Consider the following 23204-nt stretch of genomic DNA (forward strand, 5'->3'; position numbering starts at 1 on the left):
TGACAACATTTAACTTGAAGTAAATGTGAAAGGCTTTGGTTGAAAACGCCTCAGACAGTTCCCTGTGTGTCAGGGGTGGCATCTACACTCTGATTTACTGAACCATTGTTAACCGTTGTGGAATATTGGTAGAGTTGAGACATGCAAATGTTTGTGGCCTTTCATGTTCTGGTCCTGATTTACTTTAACATATGAAAACCCATAACTCAAATGCTCTGCAGTAATTGATGGGGAAAAGGGATCATTTGCTAACATACAGGAAGTGTACAGGAAGTGTGTTTTACAGAGCACTGAATACAGGAAACAGTGGGGTGTTTTTCCTTTCTGGCTGGCTTGACAAGGGGTGAGCTGATCAGTTGAATTATTATTATTTATTATTATTATTATTATTAGTAGTAGTAGTAGTAGTAGTAGTAGTAGTAGTAGTAGTAGTAGTAGTAGTCGTCGTAGCAGTAGCAGTAGTAGTATTGGTTTAAGAGTGCTGTCTTGTGCATTCTTTGTACGAAGGCTCATAGTTTGCTGTTTCCATTTATGTTACAAGTCAAGTAAGGGTATCTTTAGAATTGTATTTAATTATTTGTGAACAAGACAACACTTGAAAGTTATTTACAAGTGTATTTGCTATTAATAAGTGAGGGCATGACTAATAATAACAATAACAGTTTATTACAATACTCCATTGTTAAACCGGTTAGGCATGGTAAAGCATTGTAAAAGACATGGTTAATCACCCTAAAGCACAGTAAATGGAGAAGTGATGGTAAACTATACAATCATCCTGCACATTTAGCACATGGCAAGGAACGGGTCTGTTAGAAAATGAACACACATTCTAGATTCAGCCTGCAACAGTGCTCTCAGCAAATGAGTCATTATAACCAGCGTGGATACTGAGTTAGCTGACATCTAGTTCACGTTCAGCTCACCCTGACATTGTGGAATCTACTTGATAAACATGAGACACCCCTCAACATTGTCTTTCGATCCTTCTATAGCACATGCATCGTCTTTCCTGAGATTAGGGCTCTTAGTGGATGACTACTTCATCTGTGTTCTAGTGACTTTGAGGTTTGGTTCAACTTGTAATAATGTGTTATTCAGTTCTATGAGGTTAAGGGGAAGGTCAAAGGGCAAGGGGCAAGGGGCAAAAGGAGAGGGTGTCACTGCGCACAAGGCTATGTTTGTGGGGAAGTGGTATTATCCTAGTTCTTTAATCTCTTACCATTGTATTACTTCCCAATTCTCTTTACAGAGTGCTGCCATCTGCATTCTAAGAGTTCTTGAAATGTTTTTTGACGGGAAGCACATGTGGCCAAATCTGCTTTGTGCAGAGAATGCAATGACAGCATGGGTTTGATGTTGTTTTTAATGTGTGTGGTATTTCCTCCAAAACCAGCTTGTTTCATGTGGGATTTTTTTAATTTTTTAATTTTTTAATAAAAGCGTGCAGGGTCTGCTTGTCCCACATGGTACTGCTCGAGCTGTTTTTGTTTAAACATAATGTTTATTTTATTTGCTTATTTATGTTTTCCTATTGCACCCACAAAAGCTGCTGTGTTTCTTCAGTCAGGGGAAGCTCGTGTGTTTTGAGGCGGTGTAACCAATTGCTCAAAAACAATGACAACTTTTTGAAAATCTCGCTACTGAAAGCTTATCCAGTCTGAATGTTTGAATTGTAACCAGATTTACAGATCCATTCATTCCTACCTTGTGTTTTTTTAGTAGAGTACAAAGATCTACAAAACATCATACTTTTGCATTTTACAGAATCAAAACTGTCTTGGTTCTGCTAAGACAGACGGACTGATCTATACTACTGCTTGCTTTACACACCCTGTTTTATAATAATAGTATACAGTACTAACATTCACAATGAAATCATGATAAGCCATTAGGTAATAAGACCTGACAGAAAGAGGGCTTTGCAAGCATGCACTATGAGGAACCATTTGCATGATAACGTGGGCAATAAGTACTGTACAGTAGATAATAATTATTAAATGTGACACCGTTATTTTGCCCCACTAATATGATATATGAAAATGTAAAATGATAATAAAAAACTGGAACATTGGTGGAACATTGGTTAAATACTATAACTTGGAGGGAACGAAAACATAGCATTAAAGTGTTTCTTATAAATACAGGGGCCTTTTCTGTAAGCAATGTTGACCAACTACTCACATGTGCCCTTAAACATTGAGAATGCACAATAAATCAAATACTTCAAATAGTTTAAACCAGATCTCCTCAAAGCCAATAAAACAGACACAACTGTTTCAAACAAGCCACAAGAAAGAGGCCACATCACAGTAACCTCATGGAGTTTGGATTTCCGTCAGTCAGAGCAGAGTGGAGCAGGCAGTGCACATGTGCAGCCCGGCTTCTCTGAATGCACAGCTGACAGCAGGCTCCAGCCCACCCGGTCACTGTTCAAATCACAAACACCGTCGTTCCAGCTTCCTAAAGTAGGGAATAAGAGTGCTCTGTTTCAGTTAAGACATATACTTCACTTCTATTCATCAGGCGAAGCAGCTGTTTTATAACAAAAAAACCAAAAAAAAAACCTCTTATCTCTGTTTGAAGTGCAACTGATCATTCCTTCAGACCAACTTTTGAAATCTCATGTCAGTTTGAAGAAAACATCAACATGCCCAATGTGTGTGCCTGTAATACACTTGTCCTCTTCATTTTAAGGGTCCACTAAGCTTTCATTAATACTTGCCCAGGAGTGGATTTCTACATACAGAAGGTGATATGAATAGAAGGATGGTATGAATCACATTGCGGATGATTAATACGAGTGGAAATCCTCTTTTTAGTATGTATTAATCATTAGCCGCTCAGCTGTCGTTTGGAATGCCCATGTGGTTGTTTTTACGTAAGGAGAACTGAAAGAAAACCAAAAGAAAGGGTAGCGGACCATAAATACGTAATTAGAACGGGTTATTTAGAATATCCCATGGCTAAACACTATAAAGTTGCTCATGGAAGTAACTCTGATAACCTTAAAGTGTTAGGGATTGAAATCAATCAATCAATCTGTATCTTATATAGCACCTTTCATAGTGGACCACCATCACAAAGCGCTTTACAAGGTGCAGTAACAACAAGAAAATCCATAATACTTTAAATACAGAGAAATGCATAATACATACTTGATTTAACCTCCTCGCAGGTGAGCAGTACATTGCAATTAGAAAGCTTATCCCAGAGACAGTGTCTTACAATAACCTTGTCAAAACCCTCCTAAACCTGTGCAATTAAATAATCATTGGGGTCGAACATTGCCGCGGATACAGGTTTACTGTTTAGCAGGGCTGCACCACAGCAGGCAGTTCCCTATGCAGTAAGTTGTGATTATCACACTGAAAACACATGTTCACACCCAACACCTTCTGCAACTTCAAGTAGAGTATACAAGGTGTTCCAATCCATTCGTATTAGCCTGCTTTGTGGGTCTGTGTGTGTTTTGGGGTGCATAATTGGAATTTGATTTATGTTTAGAATAATTGTTCTGACAATGGCTACACGCGTCACCATTAATCAGGCTCCTTAGAGTTTTGTGACTAGTACTCATTGATTAGGCAGAAGAGAAGCAGATCAATCTGAGCGATTGATCTTAACCAGCAACATGGACTGACCTGTAACAGCACAAGACACACCAACTACACTGACTTGATAGATTTGAGAATACAGGCTCTGAATGTGAGGACACATATATTAAAAAACAAACCAACCTATTATCATATTTCTCCCAGAGTTTTCTATTTCGGTTTGAAGCATGGCCTTTTACCAGCATTTTTGTGAAACTGTCGCCACCCAGTGGACATTATTTTGATGACAACACTGGTACTTCCATCTCAATCCTGTCAGTTTTATTGTAGACATTTCTCAATCGCATGACTCTCTCGTTCTACTACACCAGTTGTCCGGTTGGTAGGATACTTAGATAAGGGTGTCTGGACTGGTTTTATATCTGTAAAAAAAAATATTTCATTGTACTGGATTAAAAACTTAAACGTGTTCTTGTATCTTTTGAACCAGTATGGTTAATGACCACTAGGTGGCAATATTGTATTGATAATGGTCAGTTTCCAAGCTCCTACTACATAAACATTCTAGTGGGGTTTAACTGTCATTTTCACACCACACCCCAGTGGTTAACCTTTGTTTTACTTACTGGCTTGCATTCACCTTACAACTAATACAAATCACTGAGTTTAACTACTGTGATTTAATTCAGTGGACACAAGCTTTCTCCTATTGAAACCTGCTTACCACTGGACAGCTTGGATAAGAGACTGTATCTATCTGCACCAGTGGCAAGCTATACCTAAGGAAAAAAGGAATGGCAAGTGGTCTTTAGTGAGACAGATAAAATATGGGGTACTACACCTTTAAATGTTGTATTTTCTAATGTTGGCAGGTGGGCATGCAGGAAATGTACAGTGACTGGGCTGCTGGCAGGCTGTAATAAGGAGGGTGTTTAAGTTTGACCTGGTTTTATCTCCCAAAATTGCAATTGTTTAAAAAACAGACATTCATGTCTTTGTTTACTACAACAATATTTTTTAATAGTTTTGGTTACATATAAAACTAAGATTTGATGATCATGTGGATCTGCAGTATACATAAAGCTTGGGAGCAAACATGGAGCTAAAATGGTCTCGTAATTAATATAGTTACACTACATTTGCCTCCTCAGGAATACAAAGGAATTGGTCACGTTTACACACTTTTGCTTTTCTTTTTCCTAAATAGAATAAAATCCTGCTAAAGCCAGAACAGGAATGTCAAACTCCAGTCCGAGGGCCGCAGGGTCTTCTGGTTTTTCATTCCAAATTAAGCTCTCAATTAACATAATTGATCACATTTTTTGTTTATTTGGACATATTTCATATATTTTCAATACACTTAATTCAAGGTACACAACCTATAAAACATTTTGAGGCCTGGAGAGAAGTGTAAAATGTGTCCAATTAATCAAATAATTAGACCAATTCAGTAATTGAGAGCTCGGGTGGAATGGAAGACACTGTGGCCCTCCAGGAGTTTGACAGCCTTGTCTTAGAACATGCCCTCTGCATGCGCTCTAGTTTCATAACACTAGCAATTCTTTTTTTATTGTAGGGCCTGACCTATTTTGTACCAGGAAAAGGCTGCCCCAGGCACAGCACTGAGTAATCTCAATGAATTGTATATACATTGTGAGCTGTAGTTTAATAGTAACTTTGTGTTTTCTGTAAATTGCTGTCTGTTCAGGCTACCCTGCTGCTAACAGTGTGTTTTAAATAATTGTATCATTTTTCTTCATTACTTTTATAACAGTATATGTGCTGCTCAACTGTTAAGCCAAAATGCTGGAGAAAGTGCAAATTATGAAAAGAATGAATAATAATAAATTGAAATAGCCTGCTGTGTGTGAGTTTGGATTTAGTAAATTGTCTGTAATCTGTAATCAGTGTAATAAAATAACCCACCAAATGAATAAATAATAAACACAAGCATGTGGTCAATCAGAATGCTGATGTGAGCTCTCAGTTAAGAAACCCTGAGTTGTTCTGATTCAATCGGACGAAGGTAAAGGTGATCTGGAAGCAGGTTAGAGGAAGGTGGGGTGCTGTGGTAGACAGACAGCTAATCCAAACTGTAAATATTTTCTTCCACTTGTCTGCCAGTCTGCATTTGATAAATGATGTGCTTGGGTTCCAGTGTTACTGTAGGCCTTGTACTACAAACAGAAAGAAAGAAAGAAAGAAAGAAAGAAAGAAAGAAAGAAAGATTGTATGAAGTTATTATTTCAAATGAAAAATTACTTAATGAAATACAAAGAAAGCACTTACATCACTAGAGCCTTTCAGAGATCTTTTTTGTTATTTGAATTTGTGGATTTTTTTCCCCTCAACATTCCCTAGACTAAAATCAATAAGCAATCATACTTTTAAAATGTTTTATTCTCTTGAAGATCTTGAGGTGTACCAGAGAGGGTTATGAAAAAATATATATGCTTACCTTCCAATGTGTTTCTGAGCTCCTTTTAAAAGTTTACCTAAAAAAAAAATACAATTATAAAGATACATGATCAAAATGCATACAGTATCATAAGGTTACAGTTAAAACAGAAGTGTTATTTTAAAGAGTAAGCAGTCTCGATTTATATTGTCCTTGTGTTTTTTTCACTGTGCCTTTTTTAACTTGTTAACCCTTTCAGTCCTGAATTATTTTTGTCGAGAATACAAAATTAAGTTACACAATTCAAAAAGAAACTCCTTTATTGAATATACATGAGAACAGGACAAAAATGTTTTTTTTTGTTTTTTTTAACATATATTTTGGTGCTGACAGTACTTTGAGAAGTCCTGTCAGGACTGAAAGGGTTCATACTTTCTCTTAAGTTCTTTTAACCCAAGTTCAGGAGCTGCTCTTCTTGCCTAGTATAGGCACATATAACCCAGCCTGAATCAGCCAAAGTGTCTTTATAGCAGGAGAAGTGCACAGCTGGGATCTAGCCTGGCTTACATATGCCTACAGCAAGCAACCAGAACAGAAGAACAGCTCTTGAACACAGATGATATCAAAAAGTGAAGAAAAAAAGAGTTTGATTGCTAACATCACATAACAACAACCACCCACAAACTTAGACTATAAAGAGCTTTTCCTGTGAGACACACCCTGGAGTGCTGTACATGTTGAGTACAAAGCTACACTGATAAAACACTAAGATACAGGCCTAGGCAGTTGCAAAGGCCAAACTATATAAATACGTCTTTAAGTTAGTTTTGAAGGATTGAACAGGATCTGAGCCCTTAACCCTTTTGGGTATTGAGCTTCAGAGCTTAGACACCTAGTTTGAGAAGACATGTGCTCCCTGGGTAGAGATCTCACAACCACAGGGCACTGCTAGAGACAAACAGAACAAGCATGTCTGCTATATAAGCAGGAGCAAGGCCATGTAGGGCCTTGTAGAGTCGTAATAAAACCTTGTAAAAAGGAAGGGGACAGTACAAAAATCGGTCATGTGTATTTAAAAAGAAAAAAAGGAACAACTTTCACTTAACTCTTCAGTTCACATTCTAATCGAATTAGTGGGAAGCTGAGTATTATTATCATTTATTTATTTAGCAGACACCTTTATCCAAGGCAACTTACAGAGACTAGGGTGTGTGAATCAGCTGCAGAGTCACTTACAACAAAGTCTCACCGCACAGATGGAGCACAAGGGGGTTAAGTGACTTGCTCACACTGTGAGTCAGTGGCTGAGCTGGGATTTGAACCGGGGACCTCCTGGTTACAAGCCCTTTTCTTTAACCACTGGTACCACCCAGCCAACCCTTCAAAAACTAGAGTACGCCTCTGGAATATTGGGCTCTATTTAGTAATGCTGATAGAGTAGTATTACTTACGTTTAAAAACAAGAAGAATTGCTAGAGCAATTATTAAGAGCAGGATGACTGCCGATACACATAGAGCCACAACAGGAACATTGAATGAATCACTTTTTAAAGCACTTCCTTCCTAAAAATAAAAAGGACCATGGACCATGTTAGTTTCCATGTTCTCTGTTATTTATGTACAGGGCACACACAATCCAATTCATGGCATTCACTTCAAGAAAGTGCAAAAACCCATATCCCCTTAAATTTACATTAAGGAGCATTTTCTCTTCACTATGTTAACTGGTACTTTTCTGATTCCAGTACTCACAATGTCACCCGTTTGCAGAAGACTGGAATTCCGCTTTGGTTTTGCTGACAGTTGGGAAGAATTTCCACCACTCCAACTGCCTGGAAAGAAAGTTGTGTAATGGTTTAAGCATCCTCAAGGTAATATCTTTATCTTTATATTTATGCTATCTTCAAGGACCAAGTGTGATGTACCCTCTCCTGTTACCCAGACCAAGAGATAAATACATAAATAGCTAATATGTTCCAATCAGAAACCAAAGCAAGGTTTGAAATATAATTGTCTCCAGTCACGCATGTTCTTTAACAATAGCTCACTACTGAGGAATCAGCAGTAACCCAAACTACTTAGTCACATATGCCAGGCTGGCTCAGTACGGGGTCTGCTGTGACTAATGTTAACCGCTGTAATTCAAACAGGCAGGAACCCACACATTTATCATCGCACATCAGAGCTAGAGTGAAACTGAATATGTAACAAAGCAGATAAAGGTGGTCATATTATAAAGTTAAGAAAAGAGGAGCTGACTGAGATGGAATCAAACTGCTCATGTGTTTGAGACAAAAAAAAAACAGCTATAAGCTATGAGTATTTATCTGTTTCATGACATGTTTGTTACCTGATTCACGGCTAACTCTCTGTGAGTTGGGTAGTTAGCTAATTAAATTACTAATCAGTAACTGTTTTAGGGACATACACTGTATTTACACATTCAGTTATGCATTAACTGTTATGCTTGTGTAGAAGCATTGTTGTGTCCTTATTGTGAGCTGCAGAGTCCTTCGTTTCTTGGTTCATCTACAGGAAACCCAATCATGGCAGTATAGCCTTTCACACTGTTCAGCATAGAGAATATAGCATTTCTAAATCAGGTTGAGTAAACCACATTCTGTAGCGGAGAGCACTTCGGAAATGCTCACGTACTTGTGGGGGGATGTGGCCCTGATGTGTTGTGATTCTCAGTTCCGAAGGTTGGGAGAAGTGGGTTTGGCAGTGCTGTCGTCAATGCAGGAGCTAAATGTAGAAAATGATAAGATGCACTTTGTTAATAGGAGCGATCTACAGCCTGGTCACTAGTTAACCAGAGTCCCCAAGTATGCATTCTTTGTTCTTCGTTTTACTTTGTTCAATGTTTCAGCAGGTGACCTTAACATATTAATATCCTCAGTTATTACATGATTATGGTACCAAAGGCACTACTTAAGTTAACAAGCATGCTGGACATTCTAGCCATGTGCATTCACCTAGAACTATAATGTCACACCTATTGTTATTGTAGGTATTGTAGCAAATATGTCCTGTTAAATCTCTCATTTGTCCTGACCTTTTAGAATCTGACATGGCCTAAATCTTTTAAAAACTAGTTTAAGACAATTCACTGTTACCTGAGTAATTCCAGCTCAATTGGACCACGATCTGGGGAGGTGTATCCTCCTTTCATGGTTGATGATACAAAAAACTACCGAGATTGAGAAAATTGTGCAGCTCTTGTGAAGAGGGTAATAAAAGGTAACACAAATCTAATTTCCAATGCCCTTTGACTTAATTTCTGCATTTAGGGATGACCTACTGTAGTCCTAGATGAATAGGATTATCATTATTCTAAAGCGTTTGTCAAAGAACCAACCTCCCAATGTTTTGGTTATATATATAGTGTGTGTATATATATATATATATATATATATATATATATATATATATATATATCGCTGTAAGTAATTGATGTAAAAGCTCAGGTAAACCCATGTGAGCTAGAATGACCCACCTGTAATAATGAATTGGAAGTGGAATTAACTTGGGTACACTAAATACAGGTGCACATTGTTTAATCATACATTAAATATGTAATATAAAACCTACCTTTTACAACTTTTAAAGTTAAAGATACCTTTAGATCATTAAAGTATCCAGCAATGTCCACCCTGCAGCAGTATGATCCGCTGTCTGCTTTCCCTGTGTTCAGTATAGTCAGAGCCAAATTACCATCCAGTATATTCCCATTTAAGCGGTACCGCTCTGACAGTTTGGAGGTGACGCGGTTCCCGTCGGTTTGAATGATTTCATCACTGCACCACATGGTGCCACAACCCCTTCCCCAGCACGCGGCACTTAATCCATTCCTTCTGACAGAGTAACCGCAGGGCAGGGTGATGGAGTGTCCCTCTGGAACTTCATGCCCATTCACAAGGGCCACACAAGCTACAAGAGACAAGCACGGTCACTACAATACTGGCACACACATACTGTATAGTATTATACTAATTAAATGAAAGTTTCATTTGAACATTTCTGCATTTTAAATGTAAATATATATAAAACTATTTCTGCACCTGTACATAATTACTCTACTAGGCGTGCCTCATATTAGTTTATATGAAGCAAAATCCATAATGCATGTAAAGAACAATTCATAAATCACAATCGTATTCTCCAGTGGATGAATGAGAGTCCAGAGGGTTGTCTCTACTGTACAGTCCATATAACCTTACAACCTTATAACTACTGTAAGAGGAGCATTTTGGGGTTAAATTGTACCTTAACACTTTGAGATTTGATATTAGTAATACTTTTTTAAATAAATACACATCTAGATCTCATCGTTTCTGTTGCTACCGATTCACTTTTAAAGGACTGCTGTGAACATTTTCCTGCAATTGTCTTCATACAAGATGTGCTGTGAATGGGAGCCTTTGTTTAACTCTATACCCTAATGTGGAATCCCGAATGAAAGTGGATGGCAGAGAGATTGTGCTACTAAAGCTTATACTACCAGTTTTTCACAGAAGACAGACACTTTTTTTCACAGTTGAATTGCAGTAAAAGTTCTATCTCTAACAGATCTGAAACTAAAATATTAATTTCTAAGCTCTGGTAAATAAATCCTAAATTTTGTATAACAAATATAATTTTGACGCATGGTCAAATTTCCTGATGGTTAAAGACAGATCAAAATGGGTTAATTAAAACAAAACAAAACAAAAAAAAAAGCATTTCAAGGACCCTCATGTTCTTCTGTATAAACGTTCTGTTTGGTGCCTGTGATTAATTCCACTCCACTTCTGATATATTGTAAGCGAAGTTCACTCTTTATTTATTCATAAAATAAATAAAAACAGTAATAAATAAACCGGTAAAGACATATGTATGAGGCATCTTACCCGCGATAATGGCAGGAATCCAGTGCACCCAAACAACACTGCTCAGGGCCATCTTCAAGGAAGTGGTGTCAGGCGACAACAAACTCAGTGACTGTAGAATACTAGAGTTTCTATGTATTATGCTGTGTGCTGATGGGCAGCTTCAATGGTATGCTTGTTGCTGGTCCTCCACTGTGACATCTCCTGCAGTGACTCACAGAGACCCATTAACACATCACATTAACCTTTCCCAGTGCGACTACAAAACAGTCATTGTTTTCAGTTCTGGAATGGAATTTATATATATATATATATATATATAACACAGTTTAGTCATATCACAGTACCGTGGTTGGTCATGCCTCCCTTGTTTCACATAACTTATTTTCCTAAAATATTCTACAGCACAGTGTCATTAAAATGTACTTCAGACAGTGAACGTTATGCTTTTTTTAATGTATTTTTTTAATTTACTTCTTGCATCGTGCATTACAAATTGAGGAAACCACCAATCACATGGTTTTAAGCATCTGTAATACTGTGCGGTTAGCTATTAAAAGTTTTGCTAATTTTGGTGTCTTTAGAGCTCCAATTTCCCCAGCACATTTCTGATCAATTTAAAATTTAGCTCAAGCAAGAAATTTTGTTTCTGCTCGATCAACGATCGATCATCCAAATAAAACTATATGTAACTAAGATGACTCCGCACAGGGAGAATGCATTGTAACGACCCCTCTGACTCATATCAGTAATATTGTTATGATAATGCTCACGACTGTGTATTGCTAACATATAAGCATAGGAAAGATCATGTTGTTAACTTGAAGTTATTCGGAGTGATAAAACAGCAAATGTCATCTTAAAAGTGCAAGATAAGTTGTTTTGATCAGTCTATACTCCCCCTGGGATAAGTCACAGTTGTGTTTATTTACAGAACTGGATTGCATTAACCACTTATACGAGTTTATACAGGGATTAACAATAAGTGGTTAATGCAAGCCAGTTGGATTCCTGGTAAAAAAAAAAACTGCTGTGACTTATCCTCGAGAGGTATGTTGATCAAAGCAACCCCTCACAGGTTTCTCAATGTGCGAAATCCTAAGAAAGCAACTCTAGCTATCAGAAATGACGGAAACTGTATCAACACATCAGCACTTGTTAACTTTATTGTGCTATAATAACTTAGATCACAGAGACAGCTAGATTCCTTTATCAAAAATACATAATACAATAATTCTACAACAGAATGCAAACTCCTTAGGGATGACCTTTTATAACTGGTGCTATAACACGAGTAGAAGTCCATGTTCCAGATAGTAACCTCAATCACAGTAACAGCAGGACCCTGGTGGATAGGACAGAAGTGATATCATCACTAGTCAAGGTTTACCTCACTCTAATGTCCCAGGATTAAATGTCCCTGTTTTAGGGAGCAAACCAGTTGATTTAGACCAGGGGTCTCCAGTCCCGGTCCTGGAGAGCTACTGGGTCTGCTGGTTTTCATTTCAGCCAAGCTCTCAGTTACTTAATTGCACCAACTATTGGCTTAATTAGTCAAGATTAACTTGTGTTCCGGATCTTTAGCCACTGATGATCTAAAGACAGCTAGAAAACCTGCAGGATTGGGGCTCTCAGGACCAGGACTGGAGATCTCTGCTTTAAAAACTCTCTCAGGATTCAATAATTTAATACATACTCTTTAACTTAAAGATGCATGTAGTCCTAAAGTGATTTTCAGTTTAACACTGCAGTACATGTACTATCTGTCTGAGCCTTCGGTGCACTTTACTCTATTAAAAAGCAGACTAGCTTACATTTCCAAAAGCAGTTTTAGCTGAGCCAGGGACACAAGCTTCCTCCCCCTTTTAAAACATGCTTGACACTGTCAGTCTTTCAGCTGGACAGACTTGGTTCTGCATACTAGTCACAACAGTAAAGGTTATAAAATACATCTTCAAGCTCCATTACCCAGAAAGAACTTACAAATACAACCACATCCCCCTTCTCCACTGGATGTTGTGTACTGATTTTACAGAAACACCTGAAGAAAGAATATTTATAAAGTAGCATCCATGTTCAATACAATATACATATAAAACAATATTGAAATAATATACAAAATATACAATCTATATTTAAAATGGTCCCAGTTAATACATGTATTTTAGAACGAAAGCAATAACAGACAGCAATATATCAATTTAAAAATCCCTTTTAAATGGATTTTTGATTTTTAAACAAAGAGCAACATGTTAGTGAAAAACACCCCCATGTATTGAATTTACATGTGAGCACTGAAAAGGTAAACAGTGTCGTATCCATTGTATTATAGTACAAAAGCTAGAGAACAGGAAAATTAGTCATTTAGAAAGAAATAAATACTGAAAATACATCTGGTTTCCATTAGAGGTTTATAGTAGTACATAATAAAAATAGAAAAAGTGTTATTCGTCTTGAATTGTTAACATTAATGGAACATAAATAAACCCATGGAAAGTGAAGACTTCATGGTCTCCTGCTTCTTCTTTGGTTACCATTAGGGGCACACTTCATAATCGGTTTGTTCTTCGGTGGTGTAAATGTTCTCATCCACGTTTGTTCTGATTTGCAGTTCCTGGATGGTTTTGGATTCTCTGAAGCAAAACAGTTAATGCAATAAATATTAGTTATGTTGTCACTATATAGGTCTTTTTATAGGTGGTGATTCATATAGGCCCTGTTATACTATTTGCCTTTAAAGATTAAAAGGGAATACATACAGTATAAAATCCTTTACCGTGAATGCCAAGTTTGTTCTATCAGAATTAAACAGTTACAAATACTAAGTAAATGTATTACGAATTCACAGAAAAACAGAAAGAAAAAAAAAAGATTGCCACTGTTTGTTTTCAGCATTTCTCAAAAGCTACTTTAACCTACAACACTGTGAGAGCATCATGAGAATATCTTTTACAAACTGCAGTGTTCAGAATACACGGTGACACTTGAAAAACAAACTATGCTTGTGAGAATGTCGAAGGGTTTGGGAAACACACGTCAAGATAGATGGTAAGCAGGTCACCTTACTAGAAAGAATAACCCTGAAGCCACAAGTACTACTGCTACCAGGAAAGTGCTCCCCGGTGGGTAGCTGCCTGAACCCCAGGGAAGAGTTTAACATGTCTTCGGGTTGTTTTGAGATCGGGCTAATACTTTAAAAATCATTCTTAAACATACTTACGGTTTTTGATATTTTTGCAGACATTTATCTAAAAAGAGGAAGTTCAGAAAAGTGTTAATCATGCTTTCTATGTTTCTGCAAGTGTGTTAAATCATAGTGGCCAACATTTGCAATACAGTAATTTATCTCAACATACTGCACTTACTTTTAAAAATGAAGAGGAAACACAAAACAGCCAATAAAAGCAGGAGAAGCATAACTGATACCCCAATCCCAAGAGGAGCTTTACTTTGCTAAAAATGGGAAAAAATAGAAGTTGTGGTAAGTGTTGCACTTTCACATATGATACTTTAAAATCAATAACTACAGTGCATTGAGTATATGAGGAGAGAACAGTCTTCTGAGTGGATTGTATACAGCAATAACTACAGTGCATTGAGTATATGAGGAGAGAAGAGTCTTCCGAGTGGATTTTATACTGGCTAGGTTGTCTCCACGTACACTTAATACGTCTACGTGACTGGTGCTGTGGACTTTTATTTCTTAAGGTCCTTGTAATTTGTATGTACAATTAGACAAAATTAAATTATATAATAATATGGAACGCAAGGTGACTTAATGGTTTATGTAATGGCTCTGGACATCTAGAGAACTGTGTTTGAATCCAACTTAAGTCACAGGTGAAATGAGCTCTGGTTCTGCCTTATGCTCAGGGATATACTCACAACCATGGTCGTCTGTGTGGAATTAGGGTCCTGCTCTGAAGATGTAATGTGATTTGATGTAGAATCAGTATCATTCCAAAAGCCTTAAGAAAGAATGAATGAATAAATAAATACAGGCCCAGTATGTTACCAGCAGGAATTAGAGACTCAAAGACAGAAGCTGCAGTGCAGCACTGTTGCACGTTTTATAAAACAAACAAAAAACAGGAACAAACAAACAAACAACGGCACGAGGACCAAAGAAAAAAAAGGTTAAACAAAACAGCTTCACTGACCAAGTTCTCCAATCCAATGGATTTAAAACCATGACAGTCTTCTATACACACTCTGGAAATGTTGCTTGTATATGAGAATATTTATCAGTGATTCCTTTACATGACAAATACAGCAAATCAGTCATGTCAGGAAGCCCATTTATTTTAAAGTGCGTGTTAAATACAAAAGGTGTCACTGCACAGCCAGTGCTACAGAGCGGTGATAGATCTTACTTGTGGTTATTTGACCTTTCGAGGTGTTCACAGTGTCAGCCCCCCGAGCAGTGACTGGTTTAGATGTGGTTGTAGCAGGAGCTGCAAAAAAAGCAACCTTTAAGTTAAATAGTAAGATAAGCATGGTATAGTCCTTTCATCAGTACTGGCAATTCTCTTTTGGTACTGTAGTTTGTTGCTTCTTTTCATGCTGCGATCTTTAACGTTTTGGAACTAGGGTTGGGACGATAATGGAATTTTAGTATCACGAATATCGTCTGAAAAATGATCATGATAACTGCTATTATCGCAATCATTTATTTTGGTAGCTTTTTCTTAAAAAAAAATAAAATAAAAGTTTTGAAAGTTTACAATTCCAACAGCTTTATTTTAAACAAAACATTTTTAAAACATCTTTTAAAATGTTAATATTTGACCTGTGCTGAAAAAATACCCCCCGAAAAAAAAAAAAAAAATAATATAATAATAATATTAATAATAATAATAATAATAATAATAATAATAATTCAGCCTTTATTAGCTTCCCTTAGAACTTATTTCACACAGTATGTTCTGTAGTCTTTACTTTCACAAGAAATTAGACTTTATGAAAGTCACTGTTTTGGCAAACCTACAACACCATCAAAATAAAAATAAACATCAGATCAGAGGTACAAATTTGAAATCATAGTTACTTTATATTTTTTGACAGGAAAACCATTTTGTTTACGGTTTCTGGTTTCGTTCTGTTTTGTTGGTGGTTAACAATTAGTCCTGAACTGCTAAACAGCCTTTCTGATGGCACACTAGTTTCTGGAATCCCAAGGTATTTATGTGTTCACAACTGGGGATAGGACAATGAATGAACCTTCCACCAATCAAGAGGATTAGTATCAACATCAAGTTGAGGGATGGATAAGTAGGAATGAATCTCTTTTTGAATTTCTTTCAGTGAGAACTCTGCATTCTTCTGTGTGCTTTTCTGCTGGCTGACTGCAGTACGTACCAGAATGCATTGGGTTGCGAGTTGAAAAGTCTGAACTATCCCAAACTGTCTCGCTGAACACTGAGTCATATTGTCACCTTATAAATAACGGGGTGAAACACTAAAAAAAAGTTTATGGATTTTGAAGAATTAGTTATACCTTCTTTATCTAAATAATATTGTGTTTTATTAAAACGACAAGGTATGGAATGCACCCTTTTTTTTTTGCTTTATCTTATTCTTGTAGCATTCTTCCAGTTTGGGGGGGGGGGGTGGGTAGTTCCAGGTTCTGTTGGAGTGGTCGTAGGGGGTTACCATAACTTGTTAGCCAAAAAGATCTGATATTTATTTACAATCAAGCCCTCACTAAACTAGAGCAACTTCTAAGTGCAGGTTATAACCAAGCTGCAGCACCTGCTTCAGTTTCTGATGATTTTAGAGTCACTGTCACCAAGTAATCATATAAATCAAACAAGTGCTAACTAATTGAATTACCTTTCTCAATGATCAGCTGTGTATTATGTTTCTGGTCGTTAAACCATCCTTTCATTTCCACACGGCAGCAGTATGTCTCGCTGTCTTCTTCACTGGCGTGTAGTATAGTCAGAGAGACATCGCCTTCCTGTAAATTACCAAATAAACCGTACTTGTCTGATTTTTTATGGTTCACTCTGTTTCCATCACTTGAAATAATTTTTTGTGTGCACATAAAAACAGTGCATTCTCCTCGACCCCAGCACATTTCCATGACACCACCTTTAACAGAGTATCTGCACGGCACAGTCACGTTCTGTCCAAGCATTCCACTGACCTTCTGGGCTGAATTACAAGTCACTGGAAACAACAAGAAGACAAAACAATGTGGAGTATTCTGAAAATATGAACTGACGAATCATAACATAACAAGCAGATGGTGAAGGAACTAGACTACATGTCTTCTGCCAGGGATAGATAATGAGCTGCTAAGGGGGTGCTCCCCTGAGCTTTGGGAGCACACATCACTTTACCTGAGCACCCCCTGCTATTCATTAATGGTCTCTCTCAAGCCTAGTGTGCCAAACTGTGTCAAACTGTGGCTTGAGACCACCTTACTCATTTAACTTGTGATGCCCAACAGTTAATGGCAAGATAGGCTAGTGTGTTAGTCCACTGCACCTGCTACTGTCACTCCCTATTCAAACAAATATTCTGTGCAATAAACTACAGCTACAGTGCATGTCCATTTCAAACCTGTGAACTGGAGCGCTACGTTTTTCACTTGTGATAGCAGGAAACACAGAAGTGTGATCTTTGAACTGGACGGGAAATACAATGTGCAATATTGACAAGCATCGTACTGATCATGTGAATTTCACCTTAATATTTCATTATCAACATTCACAACATTGTAATTCTAAAAAAAAAAAAAACACCCACTTGTTACCAAACTAGAAATAAACGAATACAGTCATTGAATTGAATTCCTTAGTTTTATGTTTTTTTTTTTTTTAATGAAAAACAAAGTCACCCTTAATATTTAATTCTCAACATATTATACATACATTGGACTGTATTCACTGAATATTGATAGTCCAATGTTAAGTTTGAAGTTTTTGTTTTAGCACTGGGGTATTAATATTTGGTTTTTTGTAACTTCAGTCAGTTATTAACCCTAGAAGCATGCTTACCTTGCATCGGGACTAAAAGGAGCCAACACAATGAATCGTAACTGAAGAGCATCTTCATTTTGAATCAAGAAAACAGACTGATGGATTCCTACTGATCATTAACATACAGTTTGCAGTTGAATCACTGATAGTCCACAAGCTATGAGGGCTGATGTGAGTTCCAGCTCAGGGCTCTCACTCTGTGGCTTTTTCTGGGCTTTAGCTTTGTTTGACACGTGACTTCCTTTTCTATTTTAGTGCAGTTTAGTTTTTTCATTTTGTGGCCGCAAGGCCAGCACATGAACATCTACAGGACTAGCCTGGTGTTTCTTGCAAATTAAGAATTGCTTGTTCCTAAAACTTTGTTGCTGGGTCTCCTGCTGCTATTCACATTTATGAAATGATGTAAGGTGTTTTCAAATGCATTCAAATTAAGACCCAGATTAAACCTAAATGTAGTGTGTATCCTTAGATAACATGTTAGTAAACACTAAAACCATTGTGTTTCTTTAGAGACTCAGCTCCTCCACAATAAGTAACCATTATAAAAACAAAATGCATGTGTTCATACATTTCTTATTAAATGAATTATAGAAATGAAGCTGATTGAAATGTTGCTACAGTAACATTCGCTGCAGTTCTTATCTTTTTGTAAACTGATGCATTTCCCCAGAAACACACCACTGTGGTTTTCTACAAAAAGTGAACTTAGTTCTGAATTGTGAAAAGCGGGGCTTCAGGCAGGGAACTCACTTTCAGCTAGATTAAAACCAGAGACATCAAGCATATTTGGCACCCCCATTTCCGGAACATTCCTCAGTCAAACGGCTCATATTTAATTCGTCATTCGATAAACAACAAGTCCGATGATCAGCTAGAAGGCTTTATATCAGCAGACTAAATTATGGACAGCAATACCTCGAAGGGCGAGGCCAAAGATATAATGAAAATATGTATAGGGTTGTATTTGTTGTCAAAGCTTTAATAAATATTGCTCTCTATCGCATGAATTTTCCTGACATAACATGTGTGCACACCACAGCTTTGATCATAGGAGTCATTTTGTTTGTTTATTTAGCAGATGCCTTTGTCCAAGGCAGCTTACAGAGACTAGGGTGTGTGAACTATGCATCAGCTGCAGAGTCACTTATAATTACGTCTCACCCGAGAGGGGGAGCACAAGAAGGTTAAGTGACTTGTTCAGGGTCACACAATGAGTCAGTGGCTGAGGTGGGATTTGAACCGGGGACCTCCTGGTTACAAGCCCTTTTCTTTAACCACTGGACCACACAGCCTCCTCCTTTTAACAATTAAGCCTACAGAATACTTATCATTTTGCACGTAGAGATCAAATATGGATAATATAACGAGGAAATATAATGTAAAACAGTTATTAATCACAGCATTTTTCAGGTAATCTGCATCCTACACATCTGAATCTCTCTTTTCTACTTTCACCTGAGGAAGAGACTGGGGATTTTGTGATGGATTATTGTTTAGTTAGTCCAATAAAAGATATCACATCTCCTTCTCTTTGTAGTTTTGATTAAAATTCAATTTATCATATTCAAATTGAAGTCTAGTTAGTTAACAGATATTAGCCATTGCAGACTCCTTGATTGAAAAGGAGATTGTGTGCACAGGTATTGTATTGCTAAACTTGAGGAAACACAAAGCAAAAACACCACTTCTCCAGCTTTATAAAGCTGCACTGTGTCAATTCAAGTTGCATTGCTACAGTGCACACTATGCACTCATGCAGCCTGTGATCAGTGCTTGAACCTCTAGCTCACATACATACTACGCAATTTACTGGTAATTATTTATTGTTTTATTGTAGGAGTCACAGTTTCTTTTTTTCCTAATTTTAATAGGCAGGCTTTTTTTTCACCATTGCACATGATCCTTATCTGTCTTTTCTTACAGTATTGATACGTAAACTGTTTTGCATATGCTGCCACACAAAGGTGAACACATCCTGTTTTTATCAAGTAGTGAGGTATTGTTTCTACTTACTCCACTAGATGTCACTGCTACACAGTTTACAGTTTAAGATTAAGGGGGGAAAAATAGTTTACTGATCTGACCAGTAGATGGTGTATAGATATCTATACTGTAGTCTTATTAGTAGGAAGTACTGTATAGCTTAACTATTATTAGGTTAATATTACACATACATCAGTAACCACACAGTTTGCCCACATGCAGGAATTTGAACAAAACCCCAAATGAAAAAAAAAAACGACTGATAAAAACTTGCATTTTGAGGTGTGATTGTGTTTCTCCGTCAGTATAACTGTGGATAACAGCCCCTCAGTAACATCACTGATTATTTCAACTGTAAGCCTGCAGTTAAGGTCTTATGGTTTTCTTGTTAGAAGACCGTTGGCCATACAGTATCTTGGCTAGTTTATTTTCTTTAGAATGACTGTAATGTGTTTCAAGTTTTGCAGTAAAGGAGCTTGGAGGGCTGTAAGTGAATTCCTCTGGGCTGCAGGTACTATATATCATGTTTCTTGGGGTCATACAGGTCATGAAATTAGGTGGCATTGCACTTTCCCTGGTGCATCATGATTTATACTGGAATGTGAACTGGCTTGCTGTGTTTATGAAGAAGCTGCTAAAATTGGGATTTTTCAAACTCCTGGCAGGACAGAGCTCTTTAAACACTGGGCTTCTAAATTTTAGCCGATGCAAGATGGCTAACCTCCTCCTTAGAAATGTCTTCAGATGTCTTCAGCTCCTGCACTCTGGGCTCTGGGTCTTTCCACCTCAATAACTAGTTGAGCTCTTACTGTTATTGCTGTGCTGCTTGTTCTGCTAGGCGTCTGTTAGCTACAATGGGTTCATTCTTTCAAGTGGCCTTCAATCAAAAAGAGTAGGCATCAAATACGTGCAGGGAGCAGGAATCTATTATTCTTCACCATTTGCTTCAAACAAAATACCATTCTAAAAAATCAAATGCATGCTTACAACAATTGAAATAAGGAGTTTTAAAGAATTATTAAACCAATAGACCTATACAATATATAGTATAGTCATGAAATATGGTTCACTAGCGGAGTTCATTATACAGTAAAATACTGTATGTTCATTAATAATTAAACAAATATTACATTGAAAGTGTACAATGTAGTACTTTCTTGTAGTAATATTAAAACAAATTTGAATAATATTTAATAAAAAGGGCCAATTAACACACATACACAGAGCAACAACAAACAAGCATTACATATACAGTGAGAAAATGAAATCTGCAAAGCAAGTATCCTTTCGCAATGAACCCTGACTTCCTGACTACTGGCAGAGATGTAATTGAGAAGCCAAACCCTTACTTTGATTTTTAACTTCTACAGTTCCCTCAAGTTTACTTAAACTTTACCCCGCAGTACACATCAAGTATGTTTGTTTTGACAACCCACCAGGATCCTGAAAGCATTCAGCTGCATATAATTGAGTTACAAAATAATACATCGGAAAACGTAATCACTCAGAGCAAAAACAGAAATATATTTTATTCCACTTGTATTTATTATTAGCTGCAGCCAGTTGACTGATGTCCATACAATTGCATAATTATACATTGGCAGGATATCTTTTTTTATAATATTTATTTATATTTCCAACACGCATTTTGCTCCTGTTTTTGTATACCAAAATAATAAAAGCTAAAATATATATATACTTTACAGGACGTATCTACACACTGTCTGGAATATACCACACACGTAGCCATGGTATCTTTCTGGTGCAGAACATTTCTTTTTTTTTTTTAGCAGCTCAAAAAAATTCCCATCCCCTTTAACACAGAAGCATGGAAGACTGGAACTTTGAAAATAGTTCTATTCCTTCATGGCCCTTGTACTGAGCTCAGTCTTGTTGAATGGAGAAACATCAAGGGACTTGTTTGAAGGGATAGTCTTTATTATTATTATTATTATTATTTGTTTATTTAGCAGACGCCTTTATCCAAGGCGACTTACAGAGACTCGGGTGTGTGAACTATGCATCAGCTGCAGAGTCACTTACAATTACGTCTCACCCGAAAGATGAAGCACAAGGAGGTTAAGTGACTTACTCAGGGTCACACAATGAGTCAGTGGCTGAGCCGGGATTTGAACCGGGGACCTTCTGGTTACAAGCCCTTTTCTTTAACCACTGGACCACACAGCCTCCGTACAATTTAGAATCATTTTGGCAAATTAAAAAGCTACAGAGTTTCTACTGAGGTTTAAAGTAGACACTCTTAGTGAGCAAGTCATCTAGTGGTTCCCTAAACTGCATCTATGTTCTGAGAGTGATCAATTACAATGGGTGTGGCCTTTTTCAGTAAATATCTTTGCATCCCTGGATAACAATCCCTTCTTCAAAAACTAGATCAAAGATTCCAATACGGAACAAGTCTCCCTTAATGTTATTTATTATCAATGCAGAATGACTGAGTGAGGTATTTGTTCTTCATTTTATCCCAGATCATTGTATCTGTTATGGTAATTGCCAAGAATGGTATCATGTTAAATAATACTTGAAGTTCCGGAACTGATGTCCAGAAAAATAGAGGGGGACAGTGGTGGGTAAGAAAAACACAATTATTATTGAAATACCCTGTGAAAACAAACTACATAATCAAGCAAGCTGTTTATACTGTACACCTCTTGCTGTGCTATTTATGTGTGGGATCCGGGGGAAAACACGGAAACTCTGACCCTCCTGAGAACTACTTTTGAGAAGAAAATTAAATTCTCCAAAGGGTCTGGAAAAATTTGCCTGAATTTCTTTATCACAGCATCAACTTGATCTCCCAAGACCACCACCATGGGCCACAGCCCAAGACCATTCAGTATGAAGCCAAGTCCCACAAACGGCAAGTCCAGGTCCCTCTAGGGCGTTCCCCACATCTGCACTGCTCCATAACAAATCTACAGCAGTGGCGGCCTGCGGTTAGCTTCGGAGAGTCAAGCTGTGTGGCATCTAATAGAACAGCAGAGGCAATTATACAATGGTGGTGGACCTCTACATTACCTTCCCACGGCTCTTTTGTAATTTCTATACATTTTCTTTCTAAAAAGGTTGTAGGGGGCGATCTAAAAAATAGTTCTCAGAGGAATGAGGCTATAAAAAACATTTCTCCACCCCTCCCCACCCCACCCCCAATTAACCCCTTTAAGATTATAAGTGTAATAAGTTGACAGGATGTTAACAATGAAAAGAAAAACGACAGGTACATTATTAATAGTTGTAGCAACACATGGGGACATGGAATGCTATATTTCTGAACCCCACTACTTACTCTTTAAGGTACGCGAGGGATTGAGAGGTTGTTCAAACGGTTTCTTCTTAAAACACATTTGAGAGTGACTCAAATATCACAAGGAAACTGACCATTTGGGATGGCCAA

The 23204-nt window shown here is 37.3% G+C and overlaps 2 protein-coding genes and 1 long non-coding RNA gene across 4 annotated transcripts in view; 1 reads left to right on the forward strand and 2 right to left on the reverse strand.

Moving 5' to 3' along the window:
* Positions 1-302: 302 nt before the first annotated feature.
* The window catches only part of LOC131699460 (uncharacterized), a 55225-nt gene continuing 32323 nt past the window's right edge, over positions 303-23204 (forward strand). The window contains exons 1-2 of the long non-coding RNA XR_009308151.1: positions 303-343; positions 7701-7826. This is a non-coding gene — a long non-coding RNA (uncharacterized LOC131699460). The remainder of the gene's footprint in view (positions 344-7700; positions 7827-23204) is intronic.
* Positions 4552-10997, reverse strand: LOC117431247 (hepatitis A virus cellular receptor 1 homolog). Its single transcript, XM_058996206.1, has 7 exons — positions 10845-10997; positions 9547-9885; positions 8611-8700; positions 7708-7787; positions 7407-7518; positions 6016-6052; positions 4552-5734 (listed from the first exon to the last, which is right to left on the reverse strand). Exons 1-7 carry the CDS (start codon positions 10894-10896, stop codon positions 5641-5643), a joined length of 804 nt encoding a protein of 267 aa, XP_058852189.1. The 5' UTR covers positions 10897-10997; the 3' UTR covers positions 4552-5640.
* LOC131699459 (hepatitis A virus cellular receptor 1 homolog) lies at positions 12756-17988 on the reverse strand. Of its 2 annotated transcripts, XM_058996208.1 has the most exons (7): positions 17828-17988; positions 16656-16994; positions 15197-15277; positions 14709-14791; positions 14189-14276; positions 14044-14071; positions 12756-13456 (listed from the first exon to the last, which is right to left on the reverse strand). In XM_058996208.1, exons 1-7 carry the CDS (start codon positions 17883-17885, stop codon positions 13360-13362), a joined length of 774 nt encoding a protein of 257 aa, XP_058852191.1. In that variant the 5' UTR covers positions 17886-17988; the 3' UTR covers positions 12756-13359. The 2 variants fall into 2 exon arrangements, with proteins under 2 accessions (XP_058852191.1, XP_058852190.1); XM_058996207.1 differs by lacking the exon at positions 14044-14071.

Source organism: Acipenser ruthenus, chromosome 22 (genome assembly GCF_902713425.1).
Source record: "Acipenser ruthenus chromosome 22, fAciRut3.2 maternal haplotype, whole genome shotgun sequence".
NCBI lineage: Eukaryota > Metazoa > Chordata > Actinopteri > Acipenseriformes > Acipenseridae > Acipenser > Acipenser ruthenus.

Bases quoted from the DNA above. Each gene is read 5' to 3' on its own strand.
- LOC131699459 (XM_058996207.1), bottom strand. From the start codon at position 17,885: ATGAAGATGCTCTTCAGTTACGATTCATTGTGTTGGCTCCTTTTAGTC. The intron at 14,792-15,196 runs GTAAGATCTATC...TTCTTTCTTAAG, and splicing joins GAAAGGTCAAATAACCACAA to GCTTTTGGAATGATACTGAT. The intron at 14,277-14,708 runs GTGAGTATATCC...TCCCATTTTTAG, and splicing joins CCACACAGACGACCATGGTT to CAAAGTAAAGCTCCTCTTGG.
- LOC117431247 (XM_058996206.1), bottom strand. From the start codon at position 10,896: ATGGCCCTGAGCAGTGTTGTTTGGGTGCACTGGATTCCTGCCATTATC. The intron at 8,701-9,546 runs GTAGGTTTTATA...TTCTACATTTAG, and splicing joins AACTTTAAAAGTTGTAAAAG to CTCCTGCATTGACGACAGCA. The intron at 6,053-7,406 runs GTAAGTAATACT...TTTTTTTTTTAG, and splicing joins AATTCTTCTTGTTTTTAAAC to GTAAACTTTTAAAAGGAGCT.